General features: G+C 41.7%; 2 protein-coding genes across 5 annotated transcripts in view; one reads left to right on the plus strand and one right to left on the minus strand.

Moving 5' to 3' along the window:
• Col19a1 (collagen type XIX alpha 1 chain) overlaps positions 1-14,869 on the minus strand; it is a 348,475-nt gene extending 333,606 nt beyond the window's left edge. For all 4 annotated transcript variants that reach the window (XM_087567043.1, XM_087567044.1, XM_087567042.1 and 1 more), the window contains 2 exon segments: positions 14,800-14,869; positions 1,375-1,501 (listed from right to left, as the gene is read on the minus strand). In XM_087567043.1, the coding sequence (XP_087423169.1) occupies positions 1,375-1,465 (91 nt within the window). In that variant the 5' untranslated portion in view covers positions 1,466-1,501; positions 14,800-14,869.
• LOC148003666 (uncharacterized) overlaps positions 14,576-24,182 on the plus strand; it is a 65,799-nt gene continuing 56,192 nt past the window's right edge. Inside the window, exon 1 of the mRNA XM_087568152.1 lies at positions 14,576-14,949. Within this exon, the coding sequence (XP_087424278.1) occupies positions 14,655-14,949 (295 nt within the window). The 5' untranslated portion in view covers positions 14,576-14,654. The remainder of the gene's footprint in view (positions 14,950-24,182) is intronic.

Raw genomic sequence — 24,182 nt, forward strand, 5'->3', positions numbered from 1 at the left:
ACTAAAGTGTTACCTTCCAGTAAAGGAAGCCACTCAGCGGCGCTAAATTTCAAAGCGCAGCCCCTTCCTCCTAAAGCAACATAAACTTAAGAGAGCGGATTTTCGGGATACGGTCAGTCCCCCTAAGTTCTTTTTACTTTAAAGGAGGTGTAGTTGTTACCCCTGCGGCTGCTCACTTATTTCTCGCGGAGGAAAAGCTGCTTTTCAACAAGACTGTGACAGCCACCGAGTCTTATTAATATATTAGTAGAATATTTAATCATTCCTGTGGGTTGTTTTAGAAAATGGGCTTCTGGTGAAATTGCTGACAGATAGTCAAGACGCACAAAGTTCTGTTAAATGTTTGTAAGTGACAATTTTTATCCTGTGCATAAGGAAATAAGAAAGCCTCCTTGAGAGGGAGTTTATGCCTATTTATCTTTCTTTGCTTCTACAGTAATTATTTTAGCAGGGGCAGAGACGAGGACAAGCATCCTTACAAATCAACGAGTTATTATTACATTTAGAGATTAAAACATGATAAGAAAATAACCAGTTTATGAGAATTATTAAGAGAAAAGGCATAGCAAGATCCTGTCTCAGGATACAACACCATATGTGATTATCATCCGAAAACATCTCGCGTGATCCTCGGCAAAGTCAGAATCTCTCTCTCTCTCTCTCTCTCTCTCTCTCTCTCTCTCTCTCTCTCTCTCTCTCTCTCTCTCGCAAATGGCTTTTCTAATATATTCACTCTAATATTGCAGCATAAAGTGTGTGTATGTTAATAATCTATTCAGTCACAGTTAATTTAAAAAAAAAATCAGTGCTGAACATAAATGCTCCAAATTGCTGGAAAGCTCTTTGGGAAAATTTAAGGCAAGATTCATAAATTTGATAATTGAAAATAAATATCTATTTTACGGGATCCTGTAGAGATATGTTCACCTTTAGTTTCTCTCCTCTGAGATACCACGAAACTGGCACGTAATTAAACTCTATCCCTTTATACACTTCAGAGTCTGCTTTCCACTTCTTCTTAATTAAAGGTAGACAAGTCCTTGTTAATCCTAATTAGTGGTGAGCTGTTAGACTCGTAGCATGAACAAATAATTCTTAAAGGCTAAAATGTGAGATGATGTCAGATCTATGAACAGAGGCATACATGCATATAATCACATTTACAAGTTTCAATTTCAGACCAGAGGTTGACGATATGCGCGTGAAGCTCGGAAGTTTGTCGTGGGGCAGGAAATACTAATTTCTCTAGTCTGTATCAGTAAATCTAATCTGTGGCCTCTCCGGCCTTAACAAGATTTGCTTCGATGGCTTTTTTTAATGACTTAAGGACTATAGATAACATTTGTCAATCAGGTAGAGAGGTGACCCACATACCTGGTTTGTCCCTGACAGTCACACAGGTGCAGGCAGGAAGCAGGAACTTTGCCACCCATGTCCACAGTTTCCAAGAGCCAGTGTGCCTCATTGTGCCTTGAAACCATGGGAACAAATGTCCACAGATCTGGAACGGCAGAAGCATTCAAGGTGAGGTTTGGTGTTCTCCTCCATCACAGTCACAAAATCATCACCAGCAAAGAGAAGCCGATTGATTTCCATATAATTATATATCAGGGTGTATGATGCTCTTAACATGCGACTGAGTGTTTCAATGCCCTCTTCAATCTTCACGAGTGCTCAGGAAATCTTTCTAGATTCCTTCTTAGTCGATTACTCAGTTAATTACTCGTGAAGTCAGCTTTGTATCACTTCAGCTTTGTATCACTTAGTTTCCCCCCACCTTTTTAGTGATTTTGAAAGCCATACTGTGCAGCTGACTGTTTCTTTAAAAATTGTGGTAAAATATATGATAATATAAAATTTGTATTCAGACCATTTTGGGGTGTGCCTGTCAGTGGGATTAAGTTCATTGCTGTTGCTTTGCAATCCCTACCCTCTTCCACCTTTACAGTTCTTGTCAGTTTACAGAACTGATTATCTGTGCCTGTCAGCCAAAACTTTCTCTTTTTTTTTTTTTTTTACAAATCCTCAATTATCACTCTGCTTTCTTTGCCAGAAGTTTAACTATGGTAGGCATCCTCTATGTGCAGAATCAGTATACCTTTGTCTTTTTTATTTAGTATAATATCCTTGGGGTGTGTGTGTGTGTGTGTGTGTGTGTGTGTGTGTGTGTGCGCGTGCGCTGCACATATACATGTGTGTGGAAGGCATAGGTCAGTCCCAGTTGTCACCCCTTAAGAGCCCTCCACCTCGCTGTTTTGAGACAAGGTTTCTCATTCACCTCACTTTCTCTGTTTAGAGTAGACTAGCTGACTGGCAAGCTCTCCTCCCCAGAGCTGGCTTTACAAGCTCATACCACCACACCCCATATTTTTATGTGAATTCTGGGCATTAATTCTGGTCCTTGTATTTGCGCGTCAAGTACTTTACTGACTAAACTGTTTTCCAGCCAACAGTATAAGATCCTAAAAGTTCATTAGTGCTGTGACATTTGTCAAAAGTTTTCTCTCATTTTCAGTGCTATGTAATACTCCATGGTTTGCAAATCTGCCCATTGCCCCTTAAAGGACTTTGGTTGCTCCTATCTCTTGGCTGCTGTGAATACTTGTCATAAGCATTGGCGTATAAGCATCAGTCTACAACCCTAAATTCTCATGTTTGTATGCCCAAAGAAGAAAATGCAGAGTGACTATATCGTTCTCCTATTTTTAATTTCATGAGGAACCACCATACAGTTTCCCTATAACACCCACACCAGTCACATTTGCACTAGTAGGGCACAGGGGTGCTGACTTCTCCACACCTTCTGTCACATTGATATTTTCCTTCTTTTTCAGAGATGCCATACTAATGGTATGAGAGGGTGGCCCACTGTGGTTTTGATTCATATATCCCTGAGTATGAGTGGTATTAAATATGCCTTATGTACCTTGTGAGCATATTTATTTCTGCAGAGATACTGTATTTCTGTGGAGATGATACTCAGAAACTCTCTCTCTTTTTTAAATACAGTCAGCTGTTGTGAGGTTGTATTTTCATATATTCTTCATTTTGACCCTCTTGTCATGAGTTGACCTAAGGCTGCTTGTATTCTAATGCTAAGTGCTGGCCTCCAAGAGCTAGAGTGTGCACTTAGCCGAAAGGATCCCGCCCCCAGTTAATTCCGATTGGTAAATAAAGGTGGTATCACCCAATAGCTGGGAAGAAGAGACATAGGTAGGGTTTACGTTTCCTGGATTAGAGACCATGAGGAAGAGAGAGAAGGGAGACAACCACCGTGGGACAGAAAAGCAAGGAGAGCACCCCGGGCTAGGGGCTGAGAGAATATGGCCCAGAGGGCTGACTTTGGGGTTATAAGCAGCCAAGATCGACATTAAAGTAGTAGTGGGGTTATCTATAAGAGGTAAATAGTCTAGTGGAGATTAGGCAGTTGCCTAACTGTGGTGCTGATTAAGGCTGTGTGTGTGTATCATCTGGGAACTCAAATCGTCAAAGGAAGGAAGGAATGTCATGGTAGTTCTTTAAATTATTTTTTACAACACTGTTTATTAGCTTATAATGAACAAAATTTCTCTCTTAAGAGTAGAGAGAGCACGGGTTTCCATGTCAGTCTACTGACTGTAGGCTTTCATAAACAAACTTTTACACATTGTTTACTGTATTTTTTCACTTATTGCCATACACTTGGTATCTAATACCATGGTACAGAATTTTAAACATAATCTGGTCATCCAGGACTCTGCTTGAGAATATTATATTGACATAACATGGCTTAAGTGGCATCTCCATATTTTACACAAACTATTTCACTATTGAATTGAGTTCCACTCTAAAACTACCACTGCATATATGCAGCCTTCATTCTGTTTAAAAGGAAACTGATGCTTGTAATACTTATTGTATATTATATAATACTCTGCTAATGTCATCATTGCCTTTATGAATTTATATTCCCACTCTATAGGTCTTACAATGAAACATTCAGCAGACAAAACCTTAAGGGAGATGGAGATTTGACTCAGTCATTAAAAGGACTGGCTACTCTTTCAGAGGACTAAGATTTAATTCCCAACACCCACAAAGCAACTCACGATAATCTATCACTCCAATCCCAGATGATCTGATGGCCGGTTTCTGTCTCTGTGGGCATCATACACACATGTGTTGTATGGATATATGTGCAAGCAAAACATCCATATATATGCATATATATGTATATATACACATATATATACAAAATAATACAAATAAAATATTTTTAGATTTAACAAAAGGTCCAATATTGTTTAAATTAACTTTATTGTAGTGAATTAGTTAAAATGGAAGTTACATGCAAAAAAATGTAATAGATCCCTCTATTTGATAATTACAATTTTATTAAAAATGGCTATTCAAGAGTCATAAATTACTTATTTGCTTCTATCCACAGTTTAATTGAAGAGCCAAATATGTAAGAACTCATAACACAATTGCCTAACTTCTGTCAATGGACTCTCTTTAGAGAAAAAAATAACTTCATCATCTTTGATAGTCTGCATACGTATGCCAAATACTCACTCAGTTCAGCATTTTAAAAATATTTCAAGATTTCAGATATTTCTGGATGAATGGCCAGAGGCAGCAATTACAATGTTAAAATTGTATGTGTAGTTCTAAATATGAAGCATCTGGTCTTATGCCTTACTTATTTTGAATTCTAGCTGTAAACATAGTCATGATCCTCGTGCAACCTTGCAAATTGATCACAGCTATTATTTTGTGTATGTCAGTGACTGCTAAATGAATGAATTCTAGTTTAAATAAATTCTGTGCCAAATATAGATCCAATTTTCAGGGAAACCTATAATTGTGTTTCCTCTCAGTTGATCAATTATCACTGAAACATAATAGCTAAAATCTTGGCCTCCTGTATGGTTTCTGCCACTTGTATGCAAGCTACAGAACATCTTTAAGTCTTGATTTATTCATTTTTTACATCAGGAGCAGATGTCTTATTTAATGTATGGAAATTGCGAACATGTATACATTGAACTATGTACTCTAAAGATGTCTGCTGCTATGTCTGCTATAGACTAACTAGTCTGGTTTGTGGTTACACTTGTCTCTTCCACTCAAGTTGATTTAACATCTGATAAGTAAAAATATTAAATGGCTTTAGAAAGTCACTTTTAGCAAAACTTTGACTCCTATTATGGCAACAAAGTACTTCAGAAGCTACAGTCACAAGCATATGAATCCAGCTTCAACCTTATTGTTCCAAAGTGTTTTCAATGTAAGATTGTATGACTTGGTTGGTCAAATGGTCAAGTGTGAGACTTCCATCATTATCTCTCAGCAGTATCAGCAGAAATTTATACAAGAATCCATTCACTCTCCGTCCTAACTCAATCACGTCTGGAATTTCCAATAGCCAAGCCTTCCTCCCTTTGAAAGCACTCACTGGGTTCCTTAACTTCACAGTACCTGGAATCTGTTCTCATCTTCCTGCAGATGCACTCTTTCCTACTTGACTTCTTCTATTCGCTGCCTGCCTATCATCCATCAATCTATCACCTATCTATTTATCTATCATCTGTCATTTATCTATCATCTCTATTGTTTGTCTATCATCTACCTATGATCTATATATTTATCTTTCAGCTATTACCTATACATCAATCAATCTGTCTGTCTGTCTATACTCTATCACCTCTCAAGCTATCCATCTATCCATCCATCTACCTGTCTATCTTCCATTCAGTTGAATCTCTCATTTACATCTTCCACTTCTTTATTTCACTAGGAATATTTTCGAGACTTTTTTCTCAACTTATTAGCTGGGTTGGTCCCAAATAAAATTGCCATGGGAAGAACTTTCTGAATCCATCCTTTTCCTCTTTCCTGTCAACTGTCCTCAAGACACAGGCGGAGCTCAAGCTGCTGGTTCTCCCCTAAGTTTCCCACCTTGGATTTCTTCATTCTTGGCTTTAACCAAAAGCCCTTGTCAGAATAAGGCAGTTAGGCGATTATCAGGATAGCTTTATAAATTGATCCAAGCCGTTGTTATACAACTTAGTGTGCTGTTCTTCACAGCTAAAGTCAAGATTCAAGACAGGCACCCCCAATGCTTTCCCAGTTTAGTGATTAATGAGGTGCCACAAGATAATGTATGCAGAAGCTGATGTTCCTTAGCATCTTCATATTGCCTTCTGGTAAACCTGTATATCTGTATATAGTTGTCTGCAATACATTTTAAATATAGATACAGAAAGTATTGGACACACACACACACACACACACACACACACACACACACATATATATATACATATATATATATAATGTGAGTACACTGTCTCTCTCTTCAGAGACACAAGAAGAGAGTATTGGATCCCATTACAGATGGCTGTGAGCCCCACATGGTTGCTGGGAATTGAACTCAGGACCTCTGGAAGAGCAGTCAGTGCTCTTAACCGCTGACCCATCTACCGTTCTCAAGTATATATTTTAATATTCATAGCTCAGAAGTAAACTCTGCCTGCCTCTAACATTAACAGGGAACAGAGTAAGAAGGTCATGTAACGTAACTAAGTGTTTGAAAATTATTTTTTTAAATATTAAAATTATTGATTTTAAGGACACACATTTTCTCCTTTTATCCAAGCAAATATCTGAGGCTGGAAAGATGACTCAGTCAGTAAGGGTGATTCTCAACCCTCAGGAACTAAGTCACTCCCAGAACCCATATGGTAGAAGAAGGAAAATTAGAGCCTCTTCTAGGCCCCAAGCCTTGTGATAAAGATAGGAATCGGGGGCTCATTCCATAGACATGAATGCTCATAGAACAATCTATCCCATACCCTTGGGATCAAGCTCAGGTTTGCTTGATCAAAAAGTTTTCATTATCACCAAGTGTTGTTTAATAGCAGGGTGCAGGGCATAGCTCTCAGATCAGTTCCTCATAAATATTCATTTACTTCTATCATGATCCCCACCAGAACCCTGAGAGTTCCTATCCAGCGCAACAAAAGGCGACCTCACACTTGTGAGTGGACTCAGCACTGACCAGCCCACAGAGACCCTAGTAGATCGTCTATGACAAACCCTTTGAACTATAATCTACTTCTTATTGACATGGCAGGAGCAAGATTCTGACCTCTGCATGTGACCCACTCTTCTCCCCACCCTTTACTAACCAGATGAGTTTCGGATGCTTTTCTCTTAAACTTCTTTAGTCCACTTCCCAAAATCTTTAAAACAATTATAGAGCCTAAGGGATTTTAAGGACGATGGGTCTTGAAGAATTCCTTGATATTGTTTTTAACACAGGAAACACAAACAACAAAGGACGGAACGATTGAAAACTTTACTCCTTCCTTCGTTCCATTGATAAGATGAGGGTCCTATTATGGACCATTAATTGGGTGCGGATATAGCAGCCAATCAAATGGAAGTCACTGCTGTCGGGGCTAAGAGATGATTCATTAGTTAAGAGAGCACTTGCCAATGGAACAGAATTGAAGACCCAGAAATGAACCCACACACCTATGGGCACTTGATTTTTGACAAAGGAGCCAAAACCATCAAATGGAAAAAAGATAGTATTTTCAGCAAATGGTGCTGGTTCAACTGGAGGTCAACATGTAGAAGAATGCAGATCGATCCATGCTTATCACCTTGTACAAAGCTTAAGTCCAAGTGGATCAAGGACCTCCACATCAAACCAGACACACTCAAACTAATAGAAGAAAAACTAGGGAAGCATCTGGAACACATGGGCACTGGAAAAAATTTCCTGAACAAAACACCAATGGCTTATGCTCTAAAATCAAGAATCAACAAATGGGATCTCATAAAACTGCAAAGCTTCTTCTGTAAGGCAAAGGACACTGTGGTTAGGACAAAACGGCAACCAACAGATTGGGAAAAGATCTTTACCAATCCTACAACAGATAGAGGCCTTATATCCAAAATATACAAAGAACTCAAGAAGTTAGACCGCAGGGAGACAAATAACCCTATTAAAAATGGGGTTCAGAGCTAAACAAAGAATTCACAGCTGAGGAATGCCGAATGGCTGAGAAGCACCTAAAGAAATGTTCAACATCTTTAGTCATAAGGGAAATGCAAATCAAAACAACCCTGAGATTTCACCTCACACCAGTGAGAATGGCTAAGATCAAAAACTCAGGTGACAGCAAATGCTGGCGAGAATGTGGAGAAAGAGGAACACTCCTCCATTGTTGGTGGGATTGCAGACTGGTACAACCATTCTGGAAATCAGTCTGGAGGTTCCTCAGAAAATTGGACATTGAACTGCCTGAGGATCCAGCTATACCTCTCTTGGGCATATACCCAAAAGATGCCCCAACATATAAAAAAGACACGTGTTCCACTATGTTCATCACAGCCTTATTTATAATAGCCAGAAGCTGGAAAGAACCCAGATGCCCTTCAACAGAGGAATGGATATAGAAAATGTGGTACATCTACACAATGGAATATTACTCAGCTATCAAAAACAATGACTTTATGAAATTCGTAGGCAAATGGTTGGAACTGGAAAATATCATCCTGAGTGAGGTAACCCAATCACAGAAAAACACACATGGTATGCACTCATTGATAAGTGGCTATTAGCCCAAATGCTTGAATTACCTTAGATGCCTAGAACAAATGAAATTCAAGACAGATGATCAAAATGTGAATGCTTCACTCCTTCTTTAAAAGGGGAACAAGAATACCCTTGGCAGGGAATAGAGAGGCAAAGATTAAAACAGAGACTGAAGTAACACCCATTCCGAGCCTGCCCCACATGTGGCCCATACATATACAGCCATCCAATTAGACAAGATGGATGAAGCAAAGAAGTGCAGGCCGACAGGAGCCGGATGTAGATCGCTCCTGAGAGACACAGCCAGAATACAGCAAACACAGAGGCTAATGCCAGCAGCAAACCACTGAACTGAGAATAGGACCCCGTTGAAGGAATCAGAGAAAGAACTGGAAGAGCTTGAAGGGGCTCGAGACCCCATATGTACAACAATGCCAAGCAACCAGAGCTTCCAGGGACTAAGCCACTACCTAAAGACTATGCATGGACTGACCCTGGACTCTGACCCCATAGGTAGCAATGAATATCCTAGTAAGAGCACCAGTGGAAGGGGAAGCCCTGGGTCCTGCTAAGACTGAACCCCCAGTGAACTAGATTGTTGGGTGGAGGGCGGCAATGGGGGGAGGATGGGGAGGGGAACACCCATAAAGAAGGGGAGGGGGGAGGGGGATGTTTGCCCGGAAACTGGGAAAGGGAATAACACTCGAAATGTATATAAGAAATACTCAAGTTAATAAAAAAAAAAAAAAAAAAGGAGAGCACTTGCTGCTCTTGGATTGGACCCAGGTTTGGTCCCCAGTATCCACATCAGTCAGCTCACTCCTGGCTGCAAATCCAGTTCCAGGGAGCCTAAGGGTGTCTGGTCTCTATGGGCACGTGTTTGCATGTTGTATACGTAAACTCATGCAATACACATTTACAAAACTAACAATAAATAAGTAAATAAGTGCCTGGTGTCGCTGTGGTCTAGGAGGCAGGATAGGAAATCTGAATGAGAAGATAGAGCAACGGAGCAATGGATGGGAAGACGAATACGTGGATGGATCGGTGGATGGAATGATGGGGTCTTACCAGATGAAGTTGTTCAGAAGCCTGTCACTGAGAGCCTGAGTAAAACAGATCAAATCTCCCTCAAATATGAATATTTTACTGTTGCACCAATTAACATTTTACATGTTCACCTGACATCTTTGAAACTGTGTACTACATGAGAGCCATCAGCCAAAAAAGAAAAACAAGCAAACGAACATGAAGAACAGGAGAAGTAGTGGGAGAAGACACCGATCCCTTTTACGTGCACTGCTCCATTAAGTAACACCTCTCAACTTTCAAATCAGTAGGTTAAAGAGATTACGAAAAAACTTCGTAAAAGCTCCAAATCTCTTGAGTCCTTCAAATGGGTGCCTCTAATTTGCTCTTGAAAACAATCATTTTTGTTAGAAATTTCATTTGTTCCAACAAAGCGTTTGTTGTCAGAGAGTGAGGGGGGAAAAATGTTTGACCTGTAAAATGTGTGCAAGAGCGTTCCTCCCAGAGGGAATGCTAAATAATAGGGCGGATGATTGATTTCTCAATCAGACTTTCTTGACTGTGCTCCAGTATGTCCATACGCAACTCCAGCAGGAAAGCCTAGTTCTGCTGCGATGAAGTGTGGCATTGTGTAAATACATACGACAACAGGTGCCACACATCTGTTCTTTCGTCAGTCTTGAGAATCTATCGTTCATGAAGAAAAAAAAAAAAAGAAGCAAGCAAAACAGAACACAACAAAAACTCTATCACATGCAGTTAAAATCCTAAGCTAATAATCAAACACAAACGCTTTTGGAATAGGTGTGTCGTTACTTTATAATTTCATCATTTATTTTATTGTCGGAATTGAAGTAAGCCCACAGAAAACTGCCAAAACTTAAGCAAGGTTTCTATCCTCTTACACACTGCACTGGAATCTCTTCCCCTTTATATTTTTATTACAATGTTGTCAAAGTAGGAACATAGGAGGTTCCGGATCATCTTTAGTTTCTTCTCCACCCATAGCCCCCCCACCCCTGCACCCCTCAACGCCCCCATCCCCTGTCTCATGCACCTCAGACCTGGAAGGAAGTCTGTCAAATCTTTTTCCAAAGCACGCCTTTTGAAACCATGCACGCTTTCTCTATGAAAAGTGTTCATTTACTTCAAGGCAATTTCTAATCCTGAAAGTTACAACAGCCTTCTAACTAGACACCTTTCTTCCTCTCTCCATTCCCAATTTTTGTCTCCTAGCTGCTGAAAATTGATCTTCTGTGCCCCCCTCCCCCCAGCTCCTCACAAGGCTTTAGTAATCACCCAGTGTTAGCCTCCCTAGAGGAGTGCCAGATTACAGGTGAGTGTGAAAAGTCCTGGCTTATAATTTTATTTCTAAAACTGGCCCAATCATGTGAGGGCTCTCCTATCCATCCTCACTGGCATTTCTTTGTACACTGGGAAGCAAGGCGCACACATAAGGCTCTAGTACAGTGAAGTCTTATCTCTCTAGTTCTCTGCTTATCTACTGCTTTCCAAAGTGTTCCATTAAACTATTAGCAATACCCCAAGTGCCATTCTTCTGCCTAGTAATTTGGGGGGGGGGGGGCAGTTAGGGGGTGGAGACCGCAGGTGCTGGGAAACAAAATAAGGACTTCGTGCACAGTAAGCATATTTCTACTTCTGAATTACAACTACAACCCTGCTTGTCCCTTTTAAACATCCATACATTATCTATTTTATGTATGTATTTATTTATTGCTGGACCATCTCCCCAATTTTCGGACCACCTGGACACTCTGCCTTCAACTTTCAGATCAAAAGCCATTTTTTGTGTATTTTGTGAACACCATCCCAGGCAAGGCTCACCATCCACTGCCTTGTGGGCTGACTGAGCTCCACTACTTGCCTTTGAAGTCTGTCCTACCCAATAACAGCTTTCTTACATTGTCTCCACTCTTCTTCTCCTCTTAAGGAAACATAAACTGTTACATTTGTTCATTAGCCCCCTGTAAAGCTACCATCAAGGGTAACTGTGCAAGCAGTTGAAAGAAGGAATGCAGTCTAAGGCATTTTTTTCAGTTGAAAGTGAAACAAATACTGAGATCTATTAGCCAATATGGTGAGACTACTTAATATTTGCAGAAGGATACATATGAAATGAGTATTGGAGGGAAAGATAGATAAAATTGCTAGGTTTGGTGGATGTGATTCAGTGAGATTCAAAAATAGTAATAGTGTTGAAATTAGCCTTTGCCACAGCAGAAAGCATCCTGACTGCTAACATGTGTACTACTGACGAATTTGCCCAAATACTTCAAGGTCCCACAGATATTCTCCCTTTGTTTCAAAAGTAGTGCTCACTTCCCTGAAGACATCGACCCCTAAATTCTATTTGAACACACCTAAGCAGTTTTCTCCATTCTTGACAGTGTGTCCGCTTTGTTGACACACCTCTCTGAATGACAGCTGTCTGCACTAGCTGTTCCCACACCCTAAATCTTAACAACTGCAGCCGACCTCCACTGCTTTCTGAGGACAAGCTCTGGTTCTGTTTTCCGTAGTCGTACCCTGACCTGTGATACAATGTCACTTAGAATTTCATAGTGATAGCTTTGTGTATTTTCCCAACGCATCCACCTTTTTCAGCTTCTTTTTTATCTGAATGGCTCTGGTGGCTTTCTGTTATGGCATTCTGGAATTGCATGATTCCCTTTGGTTCCTTACAAACTGGAGGGGTGTTCTCCACTCGCAATTTACAGGTGGATGGAATAGGCCTCTTCATCTCTCACTACTTGCTGTTAGAGTCAGTATGTGGCTTCCTCACCTGGTTGTCTTGCTATTGGTCTGTACTACAACGTCGTGCAGCACCCGCTGCTTCTCAGCCTCCCGTCTCCAGTCTGTTCTCCGCAGGCACGATCATCCCTCTTCATTTTAGACTTCACCTAGCATGCGCTTTCAATCTTACCCGGCACATTACCGCTCACCCCTCAACACCTTTAAGCCTTCAGACGTGCCTTTCCTTCTGTCTTCCCTGCTTGCTTTCCTCGGTTAAGCCTGCCTATCTTCTGCCTCTTTGAGACACGAGTTCTCAGCAAGGCCTGCCTGGAGTAACTCAACTCATCCCCTTCACTCCGTCTCCCACCGCACAGTTTTACTTCCGGGTCGTATGGTAGCATGTCTGTAACCCCACTTCCTTTTATTCCTGCTTGCTTTTCATCCTTCATTTGGACCTCCACTTATTTCCCATTCCTATGGTTTCTACCCACACTTCCTTCTGTCTCTAGAGCCGTCCATTCAGGCTCCAACCCGTTTCTCCTGCCTCAGAAAATGAACAGAAATTTTAGCAAAAGAGATTAAACTGCGGGACCAGAAAAAAAAATGGTTGGAAAGTTGCCATTTCTGAAGAGGACCATGGACTTCCATCTATTCAGGAGTATCTCGGAGATAACAAGGATTCAGATGCAAACATGACGGCACGTGGCTCTCTTCCCCTCCCTTTCTACCTGTCCATATGGAGCGGCTTCCTGTTCTATTCTGTTGTTGGGACTTTTTCTCCTCTGGAACACCTTATTTAGGTTTCTTAACACTTAGGGAAATCATTCTGGTCAAACCCCATGAGAATGAGTTCCCTATACGTGATGGCTACCTCCTTCTGCCCTGAAGAATTATCCCCATGAGAAAACCCCCAACCGTTCATCTCAGGACTGAGAAATTACAGTTTGCACCATGGAAACACTGAGATATCCCAGTACCTCCTTTGCAGGCGCCTTGTGAAGAGCTCTCTACTTAGAACCGGCCCAGCGGCTTTTCTTGCCTATTCAGAAGAACCTAAATGCCACCCTTCTCAGTCAGGCTTCCTCCTCCCATAAAGAACAACTGTAGCCCTTGATTTGTACAGGAGTGTTGCTTTCCCTAACCGCTCATTAGTGGGGGTGGGGAGTGGGAAGATGTATACTCCTCTAAAGTGCCCCTAGCCCCTTCACATCCTTTTTCCTCCCAGACCTCTTCTCCAAAGAGAGGTTGGGAGTAAGTAGCCTCTGAATTGGTGATGGGGTGGGTGGAGGCTGCACAATTTATTTCTGCTACTCTTCCATTTCCCAGCCTCGCACTAGGTCTCACAACACCCACTGTCGCAATTCCTGGAGGGTTCTATTAAAAGTACACATTTTCAGCATCTGGGTACCATTCTTTCTACTGCTAAGTCCACTGTCCCCAGAGACCCAACATGCGTCTTCCTCTGTCCCCCATGGAATGGGGCCTATGTGGGTAAACTGCTCACCCACTCAACTAGTTCCAGATCCCTCCACGACCTAACTAGGATAAGGTTAAGCTTCATTTCCCGCCTGCTTCAAAAGAGCTGGCTTGAGTGGTGGTGGTGGCGCGCTTGGTTCCGGGCCAACAAACTTCTCCCGGACCATGCGCGCCGCCTCCCTCCTCCAGGCGGCGGTGGCAGAGCCGAGGGCCGCGGGCGGAGGCGGGACGACGTCCCTTTGCGCCGGGACCCTGACGTCCCCGCGGTGGCCGCGGCTGCGAGGACAGCGGGGATGGCGGCTGCGCACCGGCCGGACGCGCTGCGCACTCTGCGGGCTGAGGGAGGCACAGGGCCGAGCAGTCGGGAACCAGACCCGGATCCTCCTCCGCGCCAGCCCAATCCGGGCTTGGGGACCCCCGCACAGGTCGAAGAGGGTAACTCCACGGGGGACCCGGGCGTCCCAGCTTGTGCGTCCTGGCTTTCTCCTCTCCCCCGGCACAGCATCCCAGCCCCAGAGACCGCAGCCCGGCAGAATTCGTAGCTTGCTCTATGCGTTTACCCCTTCTTCGGTAGCTCGCGTCCGTTCCACCCGCATCAGCATCGCATACAGTTCTGCTTCCCAAACCCACCCAGAAAATCCACCGAGAACTAAAGTGGAACGCGCGAGCCCGCGTGACCTGGACGTACAAACACGAGCCACATTATAGGAAGCGTATCAAAGTGGCCTGATCTGGCCAAATGCACCGGGTCCCCCTCGGCTCCGCGTGGGAATGCGTAACTGCAGGTGGGCAGATTTCCCCTTAAATGTGTGCACTTGTGCAGCACCGTTTTGACATTTTCTTTAAAAGCAGATGCAGGCAAATGACCAGAAACACAGCATATGACAGAGACCGGGCTTGTGTGGGCGACATCAAGCCCAAACAGCCGGTGGCAGAGCTGCGCAGCTTACCTTGGGTTGGTGTCAAAGCCCCTGGGAGGCGCGGTGGAGTCCGGACAGGGCTGCCGCACCGCCGCGGAGTGGCCCGCGCCAGCTCGCAGCGAGTGGAAGCGGGACGCATCTCTGCCCTTATTCGTCCCTCCAGTGTGACCCTCCCACTCGGTGAGCACGGAGGACTCCGCAAGACAGTCCTCAGCCAACTCGTGCCCAGGTTTTCCTTGATCACGCAGAGCCGAGCCGGGTACTATGTCTTGCAGGATTTTGTTTTAATAGCAATTTCATAGAGGCAATGAGAGCTGGGGGCAGACGTTTTCTCGTTTCTGACTATGAAGAAGTGTCCTCTAAGTAAGATGTGGCATACATTCACAGGTAGATAATTGGCTTTTTAACAGTTGCGCTAAAAATAAAAATGGGTATCGTGTATGTTTTATTTTGCACTTCTCTATCTGGAGTTTATCTAAAGTTAATGAAGTCAGCTTGCGTTCTGATCATCATCCTGCACGCAGGTTTGTGTCTGCATACGTAAAGGTACGTTGTGACTGTTAAATATATTATGTTTCCATAGATTGCTGTTACAAATATCAGTCTTTTAATTCCTTGAAATCTCTTTCAAGATGTGGAGGGGGTGTGTATAACAGTACATATACACCTACAATAAGCATATGTATATTTTCAGATTTATATTCATTCATAGTGCATATACACATATATTTATATACATATAGTATGTGGGTTGTTTTTTTTTTTTTATTTTAGAATTTGGATGATTAACCCAAGAGTTAGACAATGCTTAATGGTTTTTAGTTGTGTATTGCCACAGTTGGAGAGAAAATATGTATTATCGATCCATAAGAATGGAAATCGTGGAAGTGTTACCTCAGAGCCATAAGTTTCACATAGTGAGGTTCACAATCGAAAGAAGATAAGACCACAGTGACAAAGAATTTAAAATGCTCAGAAAGTATTTTAAAATAGCTCATTTTCCACCTCTTTGGAGGGAGACCATTACAGCATCAACCAGTGGGGTTTGAAACCTACAGATCACTTCAGTGGAGCGCGTGCCATGAACCATGTTTCTGTCAGCATTTCAAGTCATAAGATGTGCCCCTTCCTCGTGGGATCTCAACCACAAATTTTTGGTTGACTGCAGAAAGAGGGCAAAGGAAAAGGCTATCCGGTCAGCCCAGAGGCTTGGTTGCCCATTTAAAGACAAGATTGCTAAGCCCTCACTAGACTTCCGGTGAATATTTCCCTTTGCTCAAGAACCCTCATTTAACTTGCTTCACCCTTTGTCAGTTACATTTTATATACTCTTTTTATGCCCAAGCTTTATGGTCCGGACCACTAAATAAATTCAGCTCTTTATAAAGTTTTAAACTGTATGTCAGGACCACGGATTTTACTTCACTGTTTCAATAATTCCACAACCTTTAAAGTGTCCATGCAATAGCTAAGCACATTTTCATTTCCAGATCACAATTCTCCTTTTGTTGCTTATAACACTGAACCAACAGATTTTTGGATGCCATGAGAAGGAAATGAATCAAGTTCAGAACTGGTATCAGCTATGTTCTCTGGTCTAGACACACCTGTGAAGACGGCCCTCTTCCTTTTTCCCTCCTTCCTTTCTTTTCCTCAGATATGATTTGAATCTAGACTGCTTTTATGATCCCAACCTATTATGTCCATAGGTATTGAGGTTTCTATCAAATTCCTTTTGTTGAATTTTAAGGTGACTTCAAGTAGAATGACCATTACACCAAGCACCTTTTATTTATCTACATCAAATGCAACTATAAATGATCCCCTTGATTCTGAAGCTACCTCTGAGGGGAAAGTTTCTGAGAGTAACTGGGGAATCTAAAAAGATCAAATTCTAACAACTTACGGAGCTTCTAACATCCGGGTCACGTGATTCCCCCTCCCACCCTCCCTTCCTCCATACCTACTGCCCTCTCTCCATCTCATGCTCTATATACTTTTTAAAAAAATATTTAAACGCACCCACTACTTTCAACATGTATGCTTCATAGAAGACACAACTCACTATTAAGTGACACATGAGAGATAAGTTCCATTTGAATTATTTCAAAGGCTTCACATATTGTATGCCTGGCTTACACAAACTGAACCCTTTAGGGTGGACGCTGCAATCTATCTTGATGATTTGGATAGGTTGCATTTACAATGGATTTCTTTTAAACTTCTTACTCTCTTCAGTTTCTTCTATTTTCTGCGTCTGGGCTCCCAGCCTTGCTGCTTCTTTCACTTTTCTCCTTCATAGCTGCCCCCCCCATCCCGTTTTTTTCCAAGAAAGAATTTCAACATTGCCCCCAGCTAATTTCTTAGTTATCAAGCCATAAAAGTGTTCATTCTTTATAGAATTTTCAGGGCACAGCCATACATGACTCTCATACATGTCCCAAGGAAATGGCTCAATGCACCCACAGTGGATGAACAGACCTTACTGTTGACTGTGATTACCAAATCTGTCTTTGCTGTCACTCGAGTACCCTTTTCATTATACTCCTTCTGGGCCAGCATTACAATATGCCATTCTTATTCGTAGTAGTTCTAAATTAGTTCAAAGTAGGCTAGGGAAATATCCTACTTTTAAGGTCTGTTTTTTGCCACCGTCTCTGAAAAATTCTCATCGCACAGAAATTAATATTCCAAGGCCTGCCTCTCTCTTTGCTTCCTTTTCTGGAAGACACTGATTTGTGATGTGTACTCAGTTTTCAAGTGACTGCAGGACGGGGTTACAGCTGCATCTTTCTCTTGGTTTCTTAGTCCCTCTTCCAAGGATCAGTGACACCAAACGGAAATATGATAAAAGACTAGCCTGGTCAGAGGGAGGGACAGCTTGGTAACTTGCATTTAGTTCTCCAGAACAATTTAATAGTAACAGAGTGGCATGCCCTGGCAGAAAAAAAAATAGCCACCAGGGGGAAATAAAAACAGAGAGATAAATTGCCCAGTAATATATTTATATTATATATATATACAGTATTTAACTTAATTAGCATTGGAAGAAATACACATTTTTTCACCTATTTTGACTAATTATTAGTTAAATATTAGTTATTTTGTGTGATGTTGGCAGAGGCAAAGATCTTCACAACAACTGGAGGAGAAGTATATAATAGCTCAGGCTTGCTAAAGGTCAACTTAGCCATGTACATTGAAAATGAAAAAAAAAAGTCAGGGTGGGGTGGGTGTCAGTTACATCGTGAATTCCTCTAAAACAGTAGCTGGGTTATTTCTGGGTTAGGATTATAGAGCTTTTCTTGCTTTTGCTTATCCGTAACATGTAAAGTTTCTACAGTGCACATGTAACCCTACTATAATAAAAATGTTGCAAACATCAACAATGTGTGTTGCTCTGTCTTGCCTCTGAAGGGAGTCAAGAAATTGGTCTCACTAGGACTTTTTTTGTTAATCCAATAAGAGTATTCCTGATGTAAGCCAATATGTGGCATAATCCCTTTAACTTGTGTCTAGTGGATTCCCTAGGAAGCAACTATTAATCAAACCATCTAACCATTTAACATCCATTTCAAACGGCTTCTGAATACAGAGATAAGTCTGATGTAGCTTTTCCCCTGGTATTGACATTTGGCAGAAACTCACACTCATGTGCATAATTTATAACATGAAAAGAATATGTAAAACGCCATGTGCAAAACAGAGATAAAAGACTAAGAGAAGAAACATCTTTACTTGTGAACTGTCAAGAACTTAAAATCTTAGTAAGTTAAATAAAACCAATTTTTTTTTGTCGGTCTAAATAACTACAGGTCCAAATCATCCCATGGTCTTAGTTCCTGGAAGGGCATCACACTTAACTTATTTGTAAAGTTTTAAATGTATCATCTTATTGATAAAAATGTTTGCGAAAAGCATCAACTGAGGGCAAAGGGCACATGTCTCTTGATAAAACATGAGGTTTCTTGTTTTCTGCCGATTAAAATAGTTTCCCCTGGACTCTGACCTCATAGGTAGCAATGAATATCCTAGTAAGAGCACCAGTGGAAGGGGAAGCCCTTGGTCCAGCTAAGACTGAACCCCCAGTGAACGTGATTGTTGGGGGGAGGGTGGTAATGGGGGGAGGATGGGGAGGGGAAGCCCCTATAGAAAGGGAGGGGGAGGAGTTAGGGGGATGTTGGCCCGGAAACCAGGAAGGGGAATAACAACCAAAATGTAAATAAGAAATACTCAAGCTAATAAAGATAAAAAAAAATAGTTTCCCCTGGAATTTTAGGTACTAAACTGTATCACCACAGTGTTCTTCTTGACATACAAACAGCACAATCCGATCCTGACTTGGAACCATACGAAGAGCATGTCTAATGTTCCCTCACACTGCTGCCTCTAGCTGAATCGTGAAATCCTGCCGATCAGTCAAGGATTATTTAGGTGTCACAGTTAACGTGATGCCCTTCCTGCCAGCTCCCTCGACATGCACCCCCCCCCCATGTACAGCACGGTGGACAATGTGTGCTGCTTCAGTGACAATCTGTGTCACTTCTCACACATTTCCACACCTGTCTGTCTAACTGATTGCAAACTTCCTGAGGGCTGGAGCTGTGTCTCCGCATTTCCAGTATTTCACAGTGAAATGAAGCAAGCTCTTTTTTTTTTTCTTCATAAAATAGTTTTCAAATATTTCCTGAAGGAAGTCCTGTAGAGGTCAAATAACGAAGGGCATACAATTTTTAATTGCAAATATGGACTGAGAGTCTCGATGTATGTGAAAAAACTAGAGGCCCACGTTTTTCCTTCCAGCTGAGGGAATTATATTACTCCACTGGTAAAAATCACAGGACAAATTATTCTCATTTTTAAAAGCCTTTCAGAGTAGGGATAGTGAGGATGTCAGTGCATCAAGACAAGACTGTCACTGGTCAGAAATGTCATCGTATGTTCTCTTCCCTGTCCCTAAGTCAAACTTAATTTCCATTATGAAAATTAGAACACAATGCTGTTTAATCTCTTACTACTCTTAAAGGATAAAATACTGTTGTATTGACCTTTGTTATGATTCCTGAATATTCTTAAGCAACTCATTCCACCTACAAAATAATTTCAATTCAATGTTGGAACATCATAAGTGATAAATATGCATATATACAGGCTCATGTCCACAAAATTGTGATTATTTTCACTGAAAGTCCCTTAGAAGGAGTTGGGTTTTCATTTAAAACTTGTTTAGCTTGATCAATGAACTTCATAAAATCAAGATTACGTTTCTAGAGAGACTGTCAAGTATTGTTCACGGTGCTAACTGCCTTGCACACTTTGTCCTTCTGTGACCTGTAACACTTTCAGAGGCCTCACTGCCCTGCTCTTATAGGGCAGGCCTGGGGCTGTGAACCAATCCCAGGCAACATGAGTGTTTGCATGCAGGCTCACCTCATTCGACAGTCAAGTGTCATCTTCGCTAGGATCTAGGACCTTGTCTTTAGCAGCTTCCATCAGGCCTTCTTGGAACACCTGTTTCCTCTTAGGGCTACAAGCATCAGAGGGCTGGACGGGATGCATGGATGCTCAAGAAAAGCAGAGGTCCACAAACCATTACAAATATAGATCTCGTTCCTGACTAAATATAATATAAGTGTAGGGATAGGTGTAGATGTAAGGGTAGGAGTGGAGGTAAACATAGAGGTACACATAGAGGTAGATATAGAGATAAAGATAGATTATATTAGCTATAAAGATATAGTATATGTTATATATATATATAAAACAATGCCTCCATGCCCAAGAGTGGATAGATTTTATTTCACATAGAGTCCAAGCTGGTTTTAATCTATGTGGTTAGTGATGACCTTAAATTTCTGGTGCTAATGTCCATAGATGAGAGCTAGAAATTATAATCAGGCACCACCAAAATCTCTTTTCTGTGGTGCTAAGACTTGAACTCAGGGCTCCCTACATTCTAGGTAAATACTTCACAAACTGAGAACTGAGCTATAATCCGAGCTTTAATCTCAAAGAAATGAAAATTATGAATGATGTTAGATGAAGCTAAAATGGTTTTATTTACTCATATGATATATGTCAACATTCTCTAACAACTGCCAGTAGAGAATGAGAATTATCAGACACCAAACTGGGTGAATGACCTCTCTCAGCTGAGTACCCAGTTAAGGCATTAATATAGAGTTAGAAAAGTTAACTAGATTCTGATCTCCATCGCCGAGGACAGAATTACCTACTTTTCCAATATCTGAGAACATTCTTGCTATCAAATTATGTTACAACAATCTCATTTTGACCTATCCAAAATATATAAACTGTTATGTTTCTAAGGCCCTTTTGGGTGAAAAATAATGAGATTGTATGAATCTACATATGCTTTAAGTCACTTCAAGTGTTAGCCAGAAACTATATATACATATATTTTTTTTCTTTTTCTATGTGGATCTGTTTTATCACACATCCCTGTCCTTGTTATTGTAGACATGGTTGTTCTCTAAGACAGGTCACCCCACGATGTAGCTATAGCTGGCTTGAAACTCACAGATTTGCCTGCTGGTATTGGAATTAAGGGTGTGCACCACCATGCCTGGCCAAGATCTGGCTTACTCTTAATTAAAACATCCCCATATGGTTTAATGTTTCAGAAAGCCATGGTAAAATCTCCTAAGGGTTTTATCTCGCTAACTGCCTACCAGATCCCTTCGAGGCAATCCTACCTCCCAGTGTTGAATTGTTTCTGCTATAGTGACCTCACTCCAGCTCTGGGGATGCCGAATACTTCAGGAACCAAAGCAGAAAATGACAGAATATGTGCGCCCCTCCCACACTCGTGTTGAAATTCTAACCCTTATAGGGAATGGTACAAGGAGCATCCTTGTAACTCCACCAGATGGACTTTTGAGCAGTTATCAATTCATGATAGTGGAGCTGTCCTGAATAACATTAGTCCTCTTATAAAAGAAGCCTGTAGAGAGACCTTTGGCCTTCCCATCGTGTGGAGATACAGCAAGAAAGCAGGTGTCTATAAAGATGCAGTACTTTTTATTAATTTAATTTCAAATGATATCCACCCTCTCTCTTACCCCTCCACAATCTCCCATTCCATTCCCCTTCTCCCCCCTCCCCGTTGCCTCTATGAGGATACTCTCCACCCACTCACCCACTCCAACCTCATCGCTCTAGCATCTGCCTATGCTGGGGCATCAAGCCTCTACAGGACCAAGGGCCTCCCCTTCCTTGGTGTCAGATAAGGCCATTCTCTGCTACATATGTATCTGGAGTCCTAGAGCCCTCCATGTGTACTCTTTGGTTGGTGGTTTAATCCCTGGGAGCTCTTGGAATCCAGTTAGTTGATATTGTTCTTTCTATGGGGTTACAATTCCCTTAATCTCCTTCAGTCCTTCCCTTAACTCTTCCATTGGGGTCCCTGGGCCCAGTCTAACGGTTGGCTGTGAGTATCTGCATCTGTATTGTTAGGAGCTAGTAGAACCTCTCAGAGAACAGCTATACCAGGCTCCCATCAGCAAGTGCTTCTTGGCATCAGCAATAGTGTGGGGGATTGGAGTCTGTAGATGGGATGGATCACTAGATGGGACAGTCCCAAGATGGCCTTTCCTTCAGTCTCTGTCCATATTCTTAATGTTTAATTATTTTATGTATGTGAGTACAATGTAGCTGTCCTCAGACACACCAGAAGAGGGCATCAGATCCCAATACAGTTGTTGTGAGCCACCATGTGGTTGCTGGGAATTGAACTCAGAACCTCTGGAAGAGCAGCCAGTGTTGTTAACCAATGAGCCATCTCTCAAGCCCTCTGTTCCATTTATTTAAGACACAGAACTTTTATGCTGAGTCTACTTTTGCCTTAATCTTGGATGTCTCATCATCCCGAATTGTGAGAAATAAACTTCTGCTGTTTGTTCAGTGTGGTACTCATCCTTCTGTTGCTGTAATGCATATTCGAGATAATAAACTTAAAGAGAAAGAGATGGTTATTTTGCTTCACAGTGATAGAAGTTTCAGTCCATGGACAGTTGGCTGTGTTGGTTTTAGGGGGTAAAAGGTTGGAGGATACATGACAGAGCAAACTGCTCACCTTCCTGTGGCTGAGAAACAAGAAGCTCATTGGGAGCATCCCTCTAGCCATGGCTTATGGTCTCCTTCTATGCTCTATCTCTAGAATTTTCTACCATTTCCCCAGTATCACTGTGGCTGGTGACTTACCAATAGCCTTTCAGAAATATCTCGAATTCTAATTATAGAACCTAGAAATCAAATTGTGCTACCTCAGTCCAAGTGTCCTAAAATTCAGAGAAAGGATTGACTTGCTCCATCAAGGTCCATCAAAGAGTAGTGGTTTCTGACGGAACACTAGTAGAATATTAGTAGGTGATGTCTCAGGAAACATTCAACCTGTCTACCAGTGTATTACCAGTCCTTACAGGGTAATAAACTAAGTCCAGGCTCAGTAGTTGAAAATGGTAATTGTTTATTACTGCCCATGAATCTTGTCACAGGGGTTCTTCCATCTAGGCTGAGCTTGGATGTTTTCATCTGGGTTCTTTAAAATTGCTACCATTAGCTCTGTCAGATCTGAAGAGAGCTGGCTGAGAGAAGAGTGATTCTGTTGGAATAAATGGCCTCTCTTTCAGTGAGCTAACCTGGTCCAAGAGATAACAGAGATTCAAGACACAGTAGAAGACAAGAAGCCACTTAAGCTTAGGATCTTAGCAAAAGAGTCAAAGAAAAGCACACACATACACACAAACATGTCGATGCAGAGACACACATGTTCCCACACAAAGAAATCCCCTAAGAACACAAAACTAGAAACAATAATATATTTACAAAAGACCTGTAAGGTACAAAAATAAAGCTCAATGCAAAATAATATGACAACCTCTAAAAAATTCCATTGAATTCTACTTGTGTTGACCATCTACTGCTGAGCATCAAACTTGGTCTTAAGAATGGTTTGGCTACCCTCTGAGACTCTGTGGGGAAAACTAACTTTCCTTTGTGAGCAGCTGTCAGTTGAGATAGCTTCTGAGTTAGAAATGGAGGTTTGTGTGCACTTTCTTTCTCAGCATTGGCTAGATCCAGGGAAGCTCTGTGCATGCTTCCACAGTCTCAGTGAGTTCGCATGTGTATCGATTGGTATGGTCATATCCAGAAGACCTTGTTTCCTTGGAGTCTTCCATCACCATTGACTCTTAAAATCTCCTCTTCTTCAAAATTTCCAGAGACCTGAGGGGGAGGAATTTGATGGAGACATCCATTTAAGACTGAGTGTATCACTCACTGCAAGGTCTTTCACTCCCTGCACACCATTCAGCTCTGGGTCTCTGTATCTGTTCCCATCTGCTGCAGGAGGAAGATTCTCTGATGATGGCTGAGCAAGGCACTGCTCTATG

The sequence above is a fragment of the Rattus norvegicus genome, chromosome 9 (genome assembly GCF_021556685.1).
Source record: "Rattus norvegicus strain SHRSP/BbbUtx chromosome 9, alternate assembly SHRSP_T2T, whole genome shotgun sequence".
Classification (NCBI taxonomy): Eukaryota; Metazoa; Chordata; class Mammalia; order Rodentia; family Muridae; genus Rattus; species Rattus norvegicus.